The sequence below is a fragment of the Lissotriton helveticus genome, chromosome 8 (assembly GCF_964261635.1).
Source record: "Lissotriton helveticus chromosome 8, aLisHel1.1, whole genome shotgun sequence".
Classification (NCBI taxonomy): Eukaryota; Metazoa; Chordata; class Amphibia; order Caudata; family Salamandridae; genus Lissotriton; species Lissotriton helveticus.
Genome location: NC_136069.1, coordinates 10,631,280 through 10,651,002, shown reverse-complemented (window position 1 = coordinate 10,651,002; position 19,723 = coordinate 10,631,280). Strand labels below are relative to the sequence as shown.

The 19,723-nt window shown below is 47.8% G+C and overlaps 1 protein-coding gene across 1 annotated transcript in view; it reads left to right on the top strand.

Annotated features, from left to right (window-relative positions):
- Positions 1–19,218, top strand: part of TIMMDC1 (translocase of inner mitochondrial membrane domain containing 1) — a 78,237-nt gene extending 59,019 nt beyond the window's left edge. The window contains exons 7-8 of the mRNA XM_078655879.1: positions 5,396–5,506; positions 18,359–19,218. Of these exons, the coding sequence (XP_078512005.1) occupies positions 5,396–5,506; positions 18,359–18,503 (256 nt within the window). The 3' untranslated portion in view covers positions 18,504–19,218. The remainder of the gene's footprint in view (positions 1–5,395; positions 5,507–18,358) is intronic.
- Positions 19,219–19,723: the final 505 nt, after the last annotated feature.

Genomic DNA, 19,723 nt, shown 5'->3' with positions numbered 1-19,723 from the left:
TTTCACAAATTTCTACCCTACCACATGGCAAAGCTTCTGCATCCAGAGAAGATACTAGTGATCAAACGGTTTTCTGGTCAACAAGTCCGACAGGGGTCTCAGACCAATAATCAGCCTTCTAGACTCCAACGAGTGGCTGGTGTACCACCTCTTTAAAATGGAGGGCATCCATCTCCCCAGGGATGTCTTGCTCCTGTCCGACTGGATGGTACCCTTGTACCTGAAGGATGCATACCTAGCGGGTCCTGTTTACCCTCACCACTGGTTTCTGCAGTTCCTCTGGCGCTCTCAGACTTTCAAATTCACTTCTCTCCCCTTTGGCCTGTCATCATTACCCTGGAGCTTCTCTAAGGCCCTCAAGCCGGCAGTAGAATTTCTCAGGGCTCGGGGTATACGGCTCATCATCTCCCTGAATGACATTCTCCTCCTGGCCCGGTGTACCCTTTAAACTCATGTCCCATCTTCAGACTGCGATCAACCCCTCGCAGGGCTTGGGCTTCGTAATCAACGTGAAGAAATCTCTTCTAGTTCCGTCTAAAAGAGGAACCGTCTTAGGATTTGTCATCGATTCCACGTCAGCCTCCCTGAGCCTTCCATCTCGGAACATGGCAAAAATTTGTCTCCAGCGCCATCAAACGCTGGCCAAGCCCTGCCCATCCCTCAGGCAAATTGCCCGCTTGGTGGGACTTCTCTCCTTCTCGGTCCAGGCGACCTTTCCAGGTCCTCAGACCTTACAATGCCTCAAAGCACACCATCTGAGGAAGGGCCTTACGTATGCACAATTGGTTCTCCTTTCAGGCGAAGCCAGAGAGGAGATAGTGGTAGCTCACACATATGAAGGCAAGGAATGGGAGAGCAATCATCGGTTCCTCCCCCGATTTGGTGATATTCAGACGCCAGTAGGTCAGGCTGGGGCGAAAGGTGTGGGTAGTTCGCCCCCGCTGCAGCCGGTCACCACATGAACAGAGTTTACAGATAAACTGTTTGGAACTCCTGGCCGGATCTTTCGCCGTTCGGTGCTGGACGAAGGACAAGATTCTATCTTCGGTCCTACTGAAGATGGACAATGTGTCAGCGGTGCGATATACTATTCACCTGGGGGCACCAGGTCTTGCGCCCTTGTAGAGAATGTGAAGGAATTTTGGAATTTTTGTCTAGAGAGTCACAGTGGAGTATCTGCCGGTCCAGGTGAACCAGGTAGTGGACTGGCATTCTTGGCACCTCCGAGATTCCAGCTTATGGAAGTGGGATCCTCGGGTCTTTCGCAGTCTGGACACCAGATGGGGCCTGTTCTCAATTGACCTGTTTGCATCCCACTTCGATCACCAGTTGCCGCGGTTCTTCAGTTGGAGGCCGGATTACCAGGCGGAGTCGACGGATGCGTTCTTTCAGGATTGGAGTCCAGAGAAGGGCTATATATCTCCTCTCTTCTCAATGTTCACCCGAACATCGGCTCAGGTCTGCAGGCAGCAAGTGGAGGTGGTCACGATAACAGCCATTTGGAAGTCTCAAGTGTGGTTTCCAGTTCTGCTGGAACTTTCCTGGGATTCTCTTATCAGACTCCTCCACTTACGTTATATTCTGATGAGTTCGGACCTCGTACCCCACCAGTTGATGAAGGAGGGTTCACTGCCGCTGATGGCGTGGTAGATTTCAGGCAACACTGGAAACTACCAGGCCTTCCTCACCATGCTGAGTTTCTCCTCTCCAAAGCGTGGTCCGACAGTACTACCAAGTGTTGCCGCTCATCCTGGATGAGATGGGTACGTTGGTGTTTGCGACAGGACACAGCAGGTCATGCCTTCGTGGACAGGGCTCCAGTGGATGAGCACCCCTTTGGAGGCTACTTCGGGGGATTCGACTCTCCCTTCCCCCTGAGCCGCGCTTGGTGGTCCTTTGGGATGTGAATTCAGTAGGCCTACAAAGTCTAATACTTGTACAATTTCATATCCAGCTTTTGCAGAGTCTCCTAAGCTCTATGTGGTGCAGTGCCTTACAGAGTATGAGCAAATGACTGAAGAGGGGTGACCACCCAGGGAGAGACAACTCCTCATTGCTCTGAGAAACCGTTATGAGGCGGTGTCTTTCCTGACCGTGGTCCGTTGGGTGAGGCATGAGGCTGGTATAGATACCAAACAATTTGGGGCTCATTCGACCAGGGGAGCAATGGCTTCTATAAAGCCTTTTGTTTGGGCGCACGCCTTGAAGATCTCATGCATGTAGCAGACTGGTTTTCAGACTCCACTTTCAAGAGATTCTAATTTAACGTGGTGGTGGATGTAGCCCAATTGGTGTTAAGTAAGCTTTGAACTAGCAGAATCCTCACCTCCGGTTCTGACATAAAATGAAAATTTGCCTAGCTTAAGTGAAGGTACATTTCAATTCTGTTAAGGACACAGAAGCGAGGATTATCCCACCCGACGCTCAATGAGATGCGGTCCCTCCCCGTTCTGTAGTAAGTCATTTGTTTTGCATTACAACCATTCATTGTGTGAAGTCTTTGCACCTGCGTTGTTGCAATGTTTTACTGTTATGTTGGTATTGCCACTTTAAAGAAATTGTTTGGTTATGCATCACTGAAGTTTTCTCAATTGATAATCCTTGATTGCAAAGGTGGTGGATCAATCACTGACATTATATATCTTTGCAGGGACTAATGGATCGAAGCAAGATGGGTGAGATGAACGGATAGCATGATTCGCACTAAGAAAGAGGGTGAATGAGTAGCAAGAGAGGGCTATATTGGGACCTAGCAGCAGAGATTGAGAAAGGACTTGTAAACTTTGCTGTTTCCCTGCTGTTCATGGGAAAAGTAGTTTTGTTTTGATGTTTTAATGGCTGCTGTGGTATAGATTTAAACTTGTAAGCAAAGAAGGAAAGCATAATCTTCGCCTCCGTGTCCTTAAATAGAATTGAAACTTCACCTAACCCCTTGGCCGCGGCGGTAATTCCGCCGCGGCGCAGGGGGGAGGGGGGCCGTGCGGCGCTGCCATGCTCTTGGCGGAACCACTCCGTCACGAGCGACGGGTGCGCTGTGCTTGTGACGGAGTGGTTCCGTCACGGCCCTGCCCGCTCAATAGAACGCCCGCGCAGGCGCGGAATTCCTGCAGCGTGGCCGGGGCGGCGCGCCGTGACAGAGCCACTCCGTCACCAGCACAGCGCGTCCATGGCGGGTGACGGAGTGGATCCGTCACCAGCACACAAGGGGTTAAGCCAGGCAAATTGACGTTCTCCTTTGTGCAATACGCTAGACGGTGTCCACGCCTTAATAACTTCCAGGTTAGAATATGCAAACATTCTGTACTTGGGTCTTCCAAGAATGGATTAAAAAACTTCAAGTGGTACAAAATGCGGCTGGACTATTATTTTAGAAATACCCAAGCAAGACTTCATCTCACAACATCTCTGTAAACTGGACTGGCTCCCGATTCATAAAAGGATCCTATTGAAGACCCTTGCCCCTGTTCACCGCACCACGCTTGTTATAAGCATGCTCCCAGGTATCTTTTTGTTTAGGTCGTGCATTGTCGTCCACTTAGAAATGTCTGCCGGGTTCGACAAGGAGGACGGTCCATTTCGGTTTCAGCAAGTAAGGAATGGACTCTGCTCCCTCTATCCCTTCGGTCCATTTCTGATGAACGTTCATTCACAAGGGCACTTACGGGCTCAATATTTGCATCATATTAGCGGAACTAAGGCTGGCCTCTTCTCTGTAGTTGTAGCGCTGAAACACTTTGTGGAGTAGTCATGAAATGAAATGAAAATGAAATGAAATGAAAGTGTGTCTTGTAAAGCGCACTGCTACCCGCACCGCAGGCCTCGTAGCGCTATAGACCGCTGGGGAACCCGTCCTGGCTTTCCCTGTGAGATAGTTCCTCCTGGGAGTCTCCAAGGTGAAACCAGGCATCCCCGGCGTTTGTGGGGGGCCGTTGTGGAGATGAGGCAAGCTTAATGCCCAGAGTTACCGAGTGTGGTCCCTGGATTGAGTAGGCACCAAGGCGAGAATTATCGAGTCCGCTGATCATTTAGGTCCGAGACCCTGCCACGACAGGAATCGAACCCTGGTCCCAGCCCGTTCTCTGCTCTCGGGTCTGCCGCCTCTAACCAGTGAGCCACACCTCTCCACAAAGTCATGTGCTTTACGAATTATTAATTCATGAGGTAAATCCTTTGTGTGGAAGTGGAGTAGTAATGATTTGAAATCTCAGTGTGTGTGCCCGTGAATTAAGTAAAGGGTAGATAAATCAGTCACCTGTAGGTTTAGGGATGGAAGTATAATGACGCGGGTCTGAAGTCTGTGACCTGGGCATGAATTAATGATGGGGTGAGTTCTTTCTCTGTGTGTTTGGGGATGGATGGAGTGATCATTAGGTGACTCTTGGGTACATTGCGACAAGGAAGCCTTCTGCTGCTACCTGCTGGAGTACGCATTGATCGCTCTGATGTAGTCAGTTTGATTGTTGTTTTAAAATTGGCAAATCACCTCACTTTTTGAAATGAGAAAGAATCAGGTTTTGAAAATGTAGTTTTTTGCATCCTTTAGTAATTCGTTAGACGTACTCCGATAATAGGAGTTATTTGTTCACTTTTACTCTGAGATGTTGCTGTCCTACACCACCCACAGCTTGTCCATTGCTTGCTTCCCCACCCTGTTTGTTTTGACTTTTTATTTATTTCCCTGGCTTGAGCGTCTCTGTTGATACCTTTACCGATGCCCGTTGACCCCATGTATTTACTTTCCCCCACCCACACCTCCATTGCTGTCCTATCACCGTCCTTAAAAAAATCTTTTCATGCTTTTTGGATGGCCTGGCAGCTCTCAGTTGCTGACAGGTCCTCTCTGTTTTCAACAGTGTTTTTTGTACACCTTTTAAAATCTTTGCTTTTTAAAACATTTTTTTTTTAATTTGCATACCCTCCAAGTGTAGTCCACTGTCCTTGCCATAGTAAATAAAACTATTATTAAAACGGTGGCCATTTCATGCTGTATGGGTGTGCGTGCATGGTAATGCAGGCGCACCCGCCCCATCCCTCATGGCCATCCTAGTGTCATGATATTTACACATAGCATTGGCACAGTCCTTACTCACACTGTTTTTCAGATTCTTTTTTATATTTGCCAATCCTTCAGGCCATCAGCCTATTGGTCAAAAAGGCGAGACCTATTTGCTTTGACAAAGCTTGTTATTCCAAGTATGTGGTGCTGTAGAACAGTTCTGCCCTTTGTACTTTATTAATGGTTCTTGGTTATATCCCCTTTACAGGACCACTTACAAACGACTTACATTTCTTGGATGTCTACTGTTTAAAAGCCCTGTACCCTCCCCCTCCTCCATGAGTGAGCTTTAAATCCCAGGCCAGCCGATAACTCTGCTTTACCTGTGTATGTTTACAGAGTCCCAGTGGGTGCTGTGATGACGGCTGTGCAGGCAGCATCCGGGGAGACCATGAGGGAGCGGAGGCGCCGGGAGCAGAGGGAGCAGTACCAGTTGAAACTGGACGAGTGGTAAGAAACTTCCTTCCTTTCCCTACAGTGTGGGTGCCATGATTTCATCTCAGATCCCCTAAAGGTTCTAAATTTAGAATTTCAGTATTTGAATTTTTAATGTACAAAACTAATACAAGTTGTAAAAAAAAAAAAGCACAATATAGGTTGGAACTAGAGCCACCTCCTAACAGGAGATTCCTCTTGTGAGGAAAATATATTTTAATTTCTTCCCATAAAAACACAAAGGTGCAAAAGTTGTAACTTAAATTGAACACCATGTGTGGTTTCCATATATGTTGTTCGCAGCCTGGGAGGCCAGAGAGCCGAGACACATTTTCAACCCAGTGTTAAGTTACCATTGAACTCGGTCTGTGGCCGGCCCTGTCCCTCCCACGTACACCCACAGGACTTTGATGGAAGTGAGATATTTGTGTCCACTAACACATGCTCTTCTAGTACCCCACACACGCGAGACAGCTCCACTCCCTTCTCTCTGCACAGTGGAGGACAGACCTCTTTGTACTACACTGGTGCTTGCTTCATATTCCTTGTGCTAGTTGTCTCATTGGCTTTGCAAGGGTCTCATGGGTCTTATTGCAACTGATCAGAAATGCCTCTCCCCACCTTAACCCCTTCCCACTGTCGACTCTACAGTCCCGCCCCCGGAGGGGGAGGTGGATACACAACTCGTGTGTCTCTGTAGGCATTGCTTGTTTTTCTATGAAGAAAAAATCTGTATTAATCACCGCCAGCCCTCTCACAAAACCCATCAAAGCCACGCGAAGTGCATTTACAAGAAAGTGCCATTGCACGAACAGAGAGTTCCAGCATTTGTGTTGGTTAAGATTTCACAAAGTATACTCTCAGGATGATGGTGAAGACCACATTTACTGATGGATCCCAACCCCAGACCTAGTGCCCGTTGTAGGCCTTGTTGCAAGCCCGTGAGTTCATCCTATAGAGGTCCGGCAGCCGCATTACCCTGAATCTGGTTGGGCAAGTAAAGACCATAAAATGTGCTTGGGCGTCTTGAGTAGCGATAAGAGATGGCATATGTTGGTGATATGGACAGCTGTGCAATCTGGGCCTGACCTCTGCCGGGGAAACCAGCTAATCCCAGACATTTCAGAAAACTGGACACCCAGGGGAGTCCAGGCTGGTGTGCCTTCTGCGGAGCTTTTGCTTACCTAGAATACCCTGTAAACCTCAGACTTTGGCTAAAAACCTGCATTTTCCCCACATATCTGCAAAGGAAAGTATTGGAATTTGCGGACAACCTCAAAATTCCTCCCACCCACCATTCCCACACTTGACCCAATAAAATGGTACCACATTTGTGTATCGTTCCCTTGTGCAGTGACAGGAACGGATTAAAACTGTGACCATATGGTGTCAATATGATTATTGCATGGGCCCTGGTTTGGTGGTGGTTGTTTTAGGTACTAGGCAGTGGCTGCTGTGGGCTGACGCATTGCCTCATGCTGTATGCAGCAGTGAGCGGACGGAAAATACGAACAACCCAAGTGACCAATGGATGAAGACTGATGCCCTAAAGCTGCTGGTATACGTCGTTAATTGATAGTGTAGTTAGTGGTTTAAATCGTCTGACTCACTGCCTTTTCCTCCTATTTTTAACAGGATCAAGGCTGATTTGCACTTAAGTGGTCACTGTCTCGATTGGCCTAGTGAGAGAAAAATGATGGACCGGAATGCGGTTCTGAGCGATTGTCATTGGCTGAGAATAAATCAATGCATTCTGCCCATCACTTTGTTTGTTCTGCAGTAGATGCCCCTGTCCCTCACCACCCCTTGTTGTAAATATCCTGTATTTACAAGCAAGTCCTCTGGATTTCAGTCAAATTGTTGTTCACCATTGTTAGAACTGGGGGTCTCTAGTTGGCAGAGGTAAGTACCTTAGACCAAGTAGGGACCCTTGCTTCTAGTCAGGGTGAAGGAATAGCCCTCTGAGATAACCCCTGCTCACCCTCTAGGTAGCATGGCGCGAGCAGTCTAGGCTAAACAGAGGCAATGTGGATAACATTTGCACTTAACACAACAGTAATCCCCAATCCACCACAAACTGAGACCACACAGGTAAGTATATTTTATAATTTTATAAAAATATATAACTTTATCTAGTTTCAGCAATGTAAATAAGGCAGTTGCACGATAATCACTTGGTTATAAAAATGATGCACTTAATCTTAATGGTGGTACGTAGTTTCAGGAAGTTCTCATGTAAAACAAATGTCTCAAGTCTCCTTAATCAGCAGGTAAAAAAATATTGCCACTGATTTATAATTAATTTGCTCTCAAAACGAGCCAGGAAAACAATGTCAGCGCTTAAAATAGCCAAGTCGATCTGCCCCTAATGCCAGGAATGCCAAGCGCGGCAGCGCGTCTCACCCGAAGGCTGGGGGGACTCCTTTTCCCTCCCCCGGCACTTCTTTCTGCCTCAGGCGAGCCTGCCTTGCCAGCGCTCACTCGCACTCGGGCCCGGCCGGTCTCAGCAGGTTCTCCGCCCGCTCCCAGTCTCTCAGGGGCGGCGAGGAGCAGAGACGACAGGCCGGGGGCTCGAGCACTCTTACAATTCCCTCGGCGAGGTCGGGTCAGTCTTCCCCGGTCCCGGCGGTGATATTACGCAGGCAGACGAGGTCCTTGATGACGGGAACCAATCCTGTCGCGGCACTTCAGCCGAGCCTCCCGTGACGACACCGTCACTCAGGGGTAATCAGCCAATCCGGTCGCGGCGCTTCTGCCGAGCCTCCCGTGACGTCACCGCCTGCTCTGGGGAAATCGACCAATCCGGTTGCGGCGTTTCTCACTCAGCCTACGGCGGCAGCCAACCACAGCGCGGCCCCTTCGTGGCTGCGAGCAGACCCTCGGGGGTGATTTCAGGGCCCGGGCCCGCGGCGATGCTGAGGCGGGTCAAGCGGAATTAGCCCGCGCCACGCTGGAGCGCTTCAGAACCCTCTGGCCCCCACAAGCACGTGTCGATGAACACGTCGATCTCGAGATACAGCAGTTAGTAGTCAGCGCGGCGCTCTCAAGCAGAACAGAGAGCAGCCAGCGCGCTACACGGGGCAATCAGCAGGGCTTAGTCCAGCAGTCCCCGAGTTTCCCTGCACACAGCAATTTCGCGATCTCCTTGCCACACAGCAGCTTCAGGGGGCACAGCAGAGTCTTGTTTCCTTTATGTTCCTGGGTTGCAGACAGGGGGCCAGCTCTTCTCAGGCCCTTGGAGATTCAAGATTGTAGACACAGCACACAGCAAAGTCTTGGCAGTTTCAAGCAGGTAGGGTCACAGCACACAGCAAAGACCCTTTCTCCTCCTCAGCTTCCAGTTAGACAGCAGAACAGGTCAGCCCTTAGAGCACACAGCAAGGCAATCTTCCTTTAGTTCCCCGGCAGTCCTTCTTCCAGCAGAGGTTCCTCCTTGATTGTAGAAATTCAGAATCTAATCTTCTGTAGTCAGGGGTCCTTTCCTTATACCCCTCAAAGTCTTTGAAGTCCTTTGAAGTCTTTGTGCAAGCGGCCCTGACTCCAGTCTAAACCAGTTCTGGGGGTTGCTGAAGCACTGAGGTGTTTCTGGTTTTCTTCTTCCTGTCAGCTTCAGTGTCAGAGGTGTCAGTTGGCCGGCCGGAGAGGGAGCCAGCATGGGGGTAGGCAGGCACAGCCCAGCACGATCAGGCACTTCTTCCTCCCACCTCCCTAGCAGCAGATGCGGCCTTTCACCCATGGCTAACTCCGACCCCCTCCTCCGGAGGCCCTGCAGCCCTCTGTCACATCCAGACCAGGCAGGCATTCCACAAACCCAGGCACACAGAAAGGTTTAGACAAGAGAACAGCCACTTTCTAAAAGTGCTATTCTCCATCACAGGATTTAAAAACACCCTTCACTAAAAGATGTGTCATTAAATTCTGAGTTCAGGGATATCTTTCACTTATGTCCCATCTTGTTCCTATGGGAAGATAGGCTGGCATCACATGGGGCCAGCCACCTCCATGTTACTCTATGGAGCAAGAGAGCCTTACAGCAGTGAGCACATAAAATGGCTGCTGCCCACTACCAGAGCATGTGACCTGCACTAGTACATGCTCTACCTTATCCATACACTGCACCCTGCCCAGGGGGGTACCTTGAGCCTTCCATAGGGGTGACTGAGGTGCACAGACAGGGAAGGGTTAGGCCCAGCCAGTGGAGACACTGGCCAGGGGGACAGGCAGTCTCTGACTGCACACAGGCCCTGCGCTGGCAGGCCTGAGTCACCATTTTAAAGCTACTCATGTGGGTGGCGCAATCTGCGCTGCAGGCCCACTAGTAGCATCTGTCATCCCCAGCCCTGGCACACACAGTGCACTTTACTAGGGACTTCGTGGTGATACAAATATGCCAATCAGGTATATTCAATCAATATCACAATTTACAGAGGGAGCACTTACACTCTGGCACTGATCAGCAGTGGCAGAGTGTCCTAAGCATTCTAAACCAGCAAAAACGAAATCCAGCACAGCATCAAAACACATGAGTCAGAGGCAAAAAGATGGGGGAAGAACCACGCCAAAAGGTGTCAGGTCTAACAACCATCATGGGCTCTTCATTCAGATCTATGAACTCGTTCTTTGTTCATAAACTTTTGTATTTTTTTTTTGTCCACTTTTCCTCCTCCTTGTTACAGCCTATCTCCTCCGCTTGCTTTGCATCCCCCTCAGGTCTCCCATCTAAGAGGAGTTTGTTCCTCTTTTAAATTTCAGGAACGTACAAACAAATACTTTTTTTATCCAGAGGTTGATAACACCGCGCTAGGATCTCTGATATGCCAAAGGAGTCAGAATGTGGAATATTTTTGTACCACCATCTCTTCAATGCAACAGCTTTTCCCCGTCTCATTTCTTCGCTGGCCTTTGGATTAGCGTGGAGGTTGCCCACATGTCTTTACTCATTAGCTTCAGATGTTGAGTACAGCGGTGTGAGAGTACTCAACATATGTGTTTCTCTGTGTCCCGGAGTTCGAACAGTTCAATTCTGTCCATGTTGGAAAGTCTAAAGACAACTTATGTGTTTTTTGTTGTTGTTGACGTCTCTAGCTATTAACACTGCAAAGCAAATATTGTTGAGTTTTTACCATTCAGTAATGCCATGATTGGAAATGTAGTGAAAAAAATATCCTTTTAATTGCCACATCAAATTATTGTAATCCGCTAATTTTCTGTTCCTAATGTGTTTGTTTTTTGTTATCCACACAAATTTCTATTGTACATCTTGAAGTCTTTGAGATGTCACTTGTGGGGTACTTCGCTCTGGTCTGTCCTCTTTCAGGAATGTGGACTCCAAAGCCTTATGTGGCAAGGTATCTCAGTGAGTTAAGAGCTCTCTCCTGCCATCTATGACTGATCTCCAGTTCATTGTTGCAGATTCTGACCAGGTTATATTTGTATCCATCCTCAGAGGTTAATAACCTGAGGTCCAGTTCTTCTTGCATAACAGTTGCTATAGGCACAGGTTTAATACGGTGTGTTTTCTTGGAAGCACCTTTTGAGTTTGCAAAATCCATAGGCTAGAACAAGGTGCTTTTGTGGTTATTCCTCTTGCCAGCCTAGAATCCTGGCTCATTCTGAGGCACTCTCCTTAACTTATCTACTGGTTGTCTTCATTAAAAAACATGACTTTCTGCCCACCTGCAGCGGGAAAGGTCGACTAAACCGAGGAACCACAAAAACTACTCTGGATCTTGAAAGATCAGAACACCCTGTGCCTAGCAACTACCTAGGGTGGTACCAGGATGGATGGCGATAGACCCGTCTTTGATGCGGTCTGTGAAAGAAAGCTCCATGGTTATACCAAGAGTATATCTCCTCAGCTAGAGGCGTGGAAAGAAATGCCCTGGAGTGCGCTCAGAATAATAACCACTCTTGAGTCTCTTGTGCTTGGTCTCAGGGCTGACCCCAAGCAGCAATCTTTGCGTCTAGTCGTGCCATCTTGACCCTTCTAAAGCGTTCGTTCCTGCTGTGTGTGTATGTATGTGGGAGCTACACACTGATCTCCCTCTCTTTTAAAAGCAGTGAGCGTGCTGTGCTGTTCAGTGTGTTGGAATACTAAGTAAGGTCCCTTGATAGAGAAGTGAGAGTGAGTTGTCAATAGCATCAGTTTTGATAGATTAATCTTCTTGCATATCCGTTGTCTTATGAAAATCTCCTAGGCACTAAGCAGGACCCAGAAACTTTTTCCCCAGCAGTATCTCTGCCAGAAGAAGCTCTGTCTGCCTAGGAAAGTATGTCAAATAAGGCTCCTCCGTGCATGCAGCTATCTGTTCACTGTTTCTGACCCTTGCCGAAATAGGTTGGGTTCACTTCCCAATGAGTATGCAGCAGAAGAAGCTGTTTGCCACTTTCTAATGTCTAGATGTTCAAACCTACTCAATGATAATGCAAAAAGGTGTGCCTGTCAGATCCACTAGACATCTACATGTCCTGTCTAAGGTCTGACCCCGATCTTTTGACCTATGACTTCTGCTGTTCCATGGATCCTAAGGGCAAACTCTGGGCAGGAAGGATACCCACAAATGGTTCCACTCATCCTACCAGGAAGGTTTACTCACAGGGCGCGATCCCCCACGAGATTCTTCCATTAAAAGCATTAAAAAAAACATCTCAGGAAAGAGCTACACACTTCCTTGAAGACACTGTGCTTAGAAAGGAGAGGTAGGAGCTCTCCTCTGAAGCCGAGCACTTCCTCCTTTGCGCTGATGCCAGTGCTTCATGATATTATACTGGTGCTTCCAGCCCAGTCTACTCACCCCTCTTGGTTTCAACAAGCTATGTTGCTATTTTCAGGGCTGCCCCTCAACCCTGTGAACTCCTTATGCCTCACAGCGGTGGGTTTGATATGGCACCCTGACCCTGAAGCCATCTGTCTTTGCACAACATGCTCTGGCCTTGGCACCTCTCCCTCTTGAAATATTTCAGGTTACGATGCCAATGTACCTTTCTTCAGGCCCAATTTCTGCCATCGTCCCTTTGGCTCCGGTTCAGATGCACTGGATGCGCATGGAATGATTTGTAGCGGTATTGAAGGCAATGATCCCTCCTAATCCTACACAAGGCGAGTGACCTGTAAATATTTCCAGAAGGTGCCTTCCATCTTCCTTCAGGAATCCTTCAGTGCCTTCCATCTTCCTTCGGACTGATGTCTGCGGAACATACAACCACTCTTAGGGCCGTCTTCAGCAGCTGGATAACTGCTTCTACCATTGCCAGAATCTGTCCGGTCTGCCTGGAATTATTTTTTCTCTGCCTCGGTTTTCACAGGCACGTCATTCAGCGCCATAGACCCATGCAGTCTGACTAGCATTGTTATTAACGCATCCTTAGAAGCGCTTGATGGTTTGAGCATCGAGAATTATACTAAATCCTAATGCTTTCCCTCAGACTCAGCCGAACCAGGAGTCAAGCATCTGAACTCTTTGGGTGATAAGATCTTCGCTTCGGTCAGCTTGGCCCTCTACCACACTGACACCTCCTGCCTCCTAGGACGGTATACCCACACTTTAAGCGAAATATAAAACTGTGTGTAGACACCTACAATTGATCCTTGAATGCGGTCTAAATTCGGCTGACATGATACCCCTTTCTGTAGCCAGGGCAGATACTCTCCACGGTTGTGCCAAGATGTTTTTCCCTGGGTTTTTAGGGATACTCAGGTTGCCTTGATAAAAATGACAAGAGGCTCTTAAGTAAGAAAGACGACTCCTGCCTGCAGCGCTTCATGAATAGCGGCTCGAAGCATACTCAGTGTGGTCACCGTCCCCAGTCAAGCCGTTTCACCTGGAAATATCTGCATTTTTGCAGCTTTTCAAGCAGTCACCCTTCTCAGCAGGGTCAACCGTCTGATCCTGTTCAGACCCCAGGGCAATTCTTCTGTTGTGGATCCAAGGAACACCGTTAGCAGCTATCAACGACAGCTCCAGCCCCTTCATCTTATGCTGCCTGTGCTGTCCCAAAACCTCCATGATTTGTCCTCTCTTCACCATTACATGGTCACGTGAGGACCATTTTCTGTCCATTTGGGAATTGAAGTCCAATCCATAATTGTTTCAGCCTTTCTTCCCGCATTATGCCTTTTCCTTTTTTTCCACTCCTCCAAGTCACGTACTTGTCTGCGAGGAAGTTCTCCCCAGCACATGCTTGCTTCGATCATGGAGGCAGAGGTGCTCACCTTGCTGTGCAAAAGGCCTCAGAAGTGGGGCTCTTGAAAGAGGGCCACACGGTTGATTCCTTTGACTTTTGTGCACATGAGGGGTGGATTCCTCAAACCTGTTCTGGACCAGAGTACAGTTTGCAGTGCTGTCTTTGGTGAAGACTTAAAGAGCATTGATAAAGGTCTGACGGTGGTGTTAAGATTCCCTCTGAAGTTAGGGGGGTCATGTATTCCCATACATGGATGATTGACTGAAGGAAGCAGGGTACCCAATGCTGGTCTTGAGTCCTCTGGAGTGCGCGATGACCCTGCATCATTGCTGGATGTCTCCATCAACCGGCAGAGTTTACACATCTTCCCAGCCCGGAGGTTAGCTTTCGTTGGAGGGATTCTCGACATTCCCTGCATGTGGATTTCCCCTCGGCTTCGGAGGATCGTGGATATTCTGGGTGTTGTTCTGTTGTTTCAGCGTTCCCGTCTGATCCAGGTCCATGTTCTTTGTCTGCTGTGCTTGATGGAATGGTGCATCCTGTCGGTGATGCATGCCCGATCGTAACTGGAGTCCAGTCGACTGTTTCAGGAGACAGATGCTGCAACTTCAAGGGAGTCTCTGCTCGCGTGGAGATCTCCAACCCTGCCATTTCAGACCTCGATTGGTGGATGTGCCTCTCCAGCCTCACAATAGGTCACCCATTCAGCACTCCGTTTCAGGCAAGCGTTGTTACTGAAGCCTCCACTGTAAGTTGGGGTTATCACGCCGGGAAGATGGCAGTGCAAGGACTTTTGACCATAAGGAAATAACCATTCCCACAAATGTGTTGGATTTGAGGGGCTTCTGCTGAACTCTGAATGTGTTTTGCACCTTCATTGAGATACATAATGTGTGAAATAACTTCCACAACACTAGGCTTAACCGTTACCTCAACCAACTGTGCGGCGTGGGCTCTCGGACCCTGTGCTAGTGGCAGTGAGCTCTGTCGTGAGGCATTTTTCTAGAGGCAGCTCATTTAGCGGTGCTTTGAATGTCAAGGTAGACTCCTTAACCCACCTGTCTGTGGAGGATTCAGTGGGCGAGGTCCACTATGACTACAGTGTTCTTCACCCAGCTAGGATTTCCATAGACTTGGATAACACCGCTCTCACCGGGACATGCCTGCTGTTTCGTACTTCCCACTGTGAGGCTCCTAGGGAAGCACCTTTTGGCTTAACTGGTTGAGCATGTTTGCTATATGTCCCCCCCCCCCTGATTTCACTGCTCTACAGTGTTCTGAAGAAGGTTTTAAAGGGTTTTGCACAGCTGCTCCTGTTGCCCCAGATTGGGCCAGAATGATTTGGTACGCCAATCTGTTGGAACTCAAGATTTGGACTACACTTCCCATCCAAAATAATCTATCAGCTGACACAGACAGATGGTCAGGTCCATCACCTCAATCCTTAAATACTTCAGCCGCAAACATGGAGATTGAGGGGCGCCAGTTAGAAACCTCTGCTTACTGTCACATATAGCGGATGTCATCTTAGCCAGCTGGAAGCCGGTCACTAAGTAGATCAATGGACGTCACGGGGATCCATTTATTTCTTGGTTCAAGACTGCAGGTTAAACCCTTTTTGGGGCTTGTCTTTCAAACATCCAAAGAGCCAAATTTGGAGTTTGGTGGAGAGGTACTTTGTCACAAATGTGACAGATATCCCGTCCGCCTTATTACCGGTGTGTTAATATATCATTTATGTCCATTAGGGTATACGGGGTATCCATCATGTTTATGACAGACTACCCACCCGACAAACTCTAAATGAAGCCTAAGTGTTGTGCTCTTCCTTGTGTAACAAGAGTTGGGGGTTTCTGTCTTCTAGCTCCATTTTTATGCCTCCAGACAAGACTTCTTTGCTTAAATCGCCTCTTGCAGAGCGTTTCTTGAAGGTTTACTGTACTTGTTTCTGCTCAAGGCCTTTGTAGCTCTGCTGCAGAACTTAGTAATAACTTTTGTCCTGTCATCGCTGTCTGAAGCCATTCACAATTGTTTGGGTTGTCTTTCGACTTTAAACAGACCGGGCCGGACAGTTGATGGTCCCGTCTGTCGGCTACAATTTAAGATATTTATCCAGACATGCTGGTGCCACAAACGTGTCTAAACTTCCTTCCAAAAGTGGGATCTGTCTTCCACATGGGCCAGTATATCACTGCACCATCATTTTTCCATCTCCTCATACTTCATGAAAAGGAGTGTCCTCACGGGCTGATGAGCGGTCCCCTTTTATCTTGATTCGGCCTGGTCAAAGCGTGTGGATGATCAGCTGTCTGTGGGCTTCACAGTAGTCTGAAAAGGCACAACACTGACTCTTTCTCATTGGATCACTCTTTGCATGAAAATCTTCCATGGCTTATTAAAAAGGTACCTCTGCCGCGCGTGCGTTCCACAATGGCTACGGTAGCTTATACGGTCATCACTGGTGCGTTCCTCTGGCCGCTGTTTGTAGTGCATCCGGTTGGGCCTCTTTGCGTACCTTTGCCGAGTATTACTGTGTGAGAGATAAGGCAAGTTGTCACGGTCACTTTGCCAGGGCAATATTACATGATACCTCTGGGTAAACTTCTCATTACAGCCGCCCAGTGGGGATTACTCTGCATTTCTTTCATATGGTGAGGTATCTTCATGAAGTTGTATCCATCAGAAGTAAAAGTTGTGATATTTCTGGTGGATGGGTGACCTTCTTGCAGATTTCTCACTATCCTCCTTCCTCCTTTTCAAAGCCACTCAAAGTTTCAAGGTTTACTGATGTGTTTCTTGTTGTCCGCTGTTGGTAAGCTCTTTTGGTTCCTCTCTGCATGAGTTTGTTGGGGTGTAGAAATTAAAAGCAATTGATACTACTGGGTCAGGAGGTATCTTACGTAGATGGGTGATGGTCATCCTGGCTGAGAAGAGCCACGTCTGGAGTCGTGTCCCGCCACCTGGTGGGGCTGGAGGGATCTATTGCTACTGAAGAAAAGTCTCTGGATCCAGTCTGACACCGGCAGATACTCCTAAGGTAAGGAATCTGACGGAAGTTGCCATATCCACCCGAAATGTCTCTACCAGAGGTAAGTATCTTTTAGGTGCAAATAGTGGGTATGTTCCTTGCGCTCATAAAGTAACCTTTTTCCTCCCAGATCGAGCCAACAGAATGGAAGCAGAAGTTGCATATGACAACGGCCCTCATTCAGTAGGTAATTACATTTAAACTGAGGTGAGCTGTCCTGTGAGCCCAAGCTGGGACACGTAGGGTGCCTTGAATATCTTAAATTGACTGTACAGTTTTTTCTCTGTGGGAGTCTGTGGCAGTTCCCTTATATCTTTTCCCTTTAAAAAGGAGAACAGTAACAAAAGTGTGCGTAGCTGCTGATCCACCGAACAATGAAACAATTTGTGATTTTATGAGGTGCATTTAATATATATAGAATTGTTTCCTTTATTAAATCTTAAAAATGAAACAATCGTTATGCATATTGTTTTGTAATATTAGGTGAGCTTTTTCTCTAAATCATTCCAACATCTCGCACATGGTTAGAAATATTAATTCAAATTTAGTGAGTGAATCGATATAAAGAAATTACATTACAGCTAAGCATTTTGTCCTTTCTTGTAAAGTGCTCTGTGGTCTCTTGATCAGTAGCGCTGTTTGATCTGCCTTATCCTCCGCCAACTTCTTAACTTAACTACGCCCTGAAGTGGATTACCTCCTTCCTTACGGGGAGAACCCAGAGAGCCCGCCTACCACTGTTCACCTCAGAACCTTAAAACATTATCTGTGGTGTCCCTCAAGACTCAGCCCTCAGCCACACACTGTTCAGCGCCTAGATGACCCGATTGTCCCACATCGTCAGATCCCATGAACGCTGGATCATGTCCTACGCTGACGACACCCAGCGCATCTTCTTGCTGTGTGAAGACCCCTCCGCCACTAGGGCCAACTTCTGCAACTTCATGAAATGTGTAACTAGACGGTGTAAAGACAACTGCCTTAAACTCAACATGGACAAAACAGAAGTGCAGATCTTTGGTAACAACGCCTTGGCCTGTGAGGACTCCTGGTGGTCATCCAAACTTGAACTATGGCAAGGCACTCTACGTAGGAATCACCGCCCACCTCCTGAAAAGACTGCAGGCCATCCAGAACTCAGCGGGCAGACTCATCCTCGACCTCCCCAGGCATACTCACATCACCCCCACCTCAGGAAGATACACTGGCTCCCCGATCAGAAGAAATACCAGTTTAAGATGCTGATCCATACCTACAAAGCCCTCGACAACCAAGGGCCAGCACACATTAAACACCACATGAACTTCCACCAACCCTCCAGCAACTTACGCTCCACCTCCCTCGCCCTCGCTCACAGCCCCTGCATGCGCTAAAGCACCAATGGGGGACACTGCTTCTACTACCTTGCGGTGAAGTCCTGGAACAACCTCTCATTCATCTCCGTACCTCATCCTCTCTACTGGAATTCAGGAAAGGACTCTAGACCCGGCTGTTAAACTGAAACTGTTATTTACAATGTTTAGCTGATTTATTGCACATTTTGTGAAGTCCGCTACCTATGTTTTCATTGTGTGACCTTTTTACTGCACTTGTCGCATTTGCTTTGTCTGTCTCACTTCCTGCATCTATGACTCTTGCGCTGTCTCTTTTTACAGGACTGCGAGGCTGGATGTCACTCATGCGGCCCTAGAAGACGCAAGCAAGTCTGTTGCCTCTTCGGAGATCGATACTCAGAGGATAGAAGAACTTTTGAGCCGCCCCAGGAATCCTGAGCTTCCGGAGTCGAAAGGCTGTGACTAACGCTATCCTGGTAGATCCAAACTGGGAGGAGGATCACCCTTCCTTGTCGGGAGACACTGTGACCTGGGGCACCACTACGCAAACCCCACAGGTCACCACTGGGGCCCCCCCTACTTCCTGTGCTTGTGGCCCAGGCTGGCCCTTGGTGGCCATCCTTTGCAGAGCTCCAGTGGTTCCTATAGTCATAAGAACCTTACCGTACCATAAATCGGAGAAGGGTTGTCCCTTCCAGGTGGAGCTAAAGACACAATAAGAAAGACCAGAAGATTCTGAAGCACCGTTGCCCGACTCCTGGCTTCGTTGGCTCGTCGCCAATAAAGCTGCTGAAGGATTTGTCGAAGATTCGTTACAGTCGATGAAGATCGGCGCGCTCTGCTCAGCGTGGCCCCAACGGTGTGAACCAAAGACAGATCCCTTCCGTCCATGCTGGGAATCTCCAAACCGTACCCGCTGCGCAACAACATGCAGTTACTCCGTAAAGCTACGACCACTTATTTTTAAAAATCTGATCTGTGGCTCTTTACGTCTAAAAATGGACATAGGCGGTACATTTGGAATAATGTTTAATGTTATTGTCATGGGCGTTTCTTTGGAAGTGATGATATGAGTGAGCGAAAACACGTATACAGCAATCTAATAACTTCTAGGTGTTGGATGTGAAAAGATCTACCATGAGAGAAACATAGTAAACAAATAAATCACTTTTAATAATGAGGCGGAAGATCTAATAATGGTAATCTTTTAATTTTGGCCTTTGAACTAACTGGCAGACTTCTTTTTGGGATAGTTTCTCCGTGCTGTGATATTCTATGGAAAAATCAGTGTGATTGTAGGAATTAGCCGCTCCAGACTAGAGGTGAGCGGCCATGCTTTCCAGTCTCCTATTCGCTGTAATTATTCTTATGGCAAGGTGCAGGGTACTTTTTTGAGGATTACTCTGATGCCAAAGTCAAAAGAATCTTTATTCGGCTTGGAAATAGCCATTAAATAACACCACAATTTGTACATACAAATTTAGAAAACTATTAAAATGCATTATAAGCAATATACATAGAATTCCAATATATAACAAAACATCAACTACATTTGATTGCCCATTTTTAGCAGCAATAATCTCAACAGAACAGTTTTCTGGGCAATGCAAATAAAATCAATTACTGCCAGACAAAGTGATTCAGTCGGTAGGTGCTGTACAACAATCAGAGCCTACATTGAGTGAT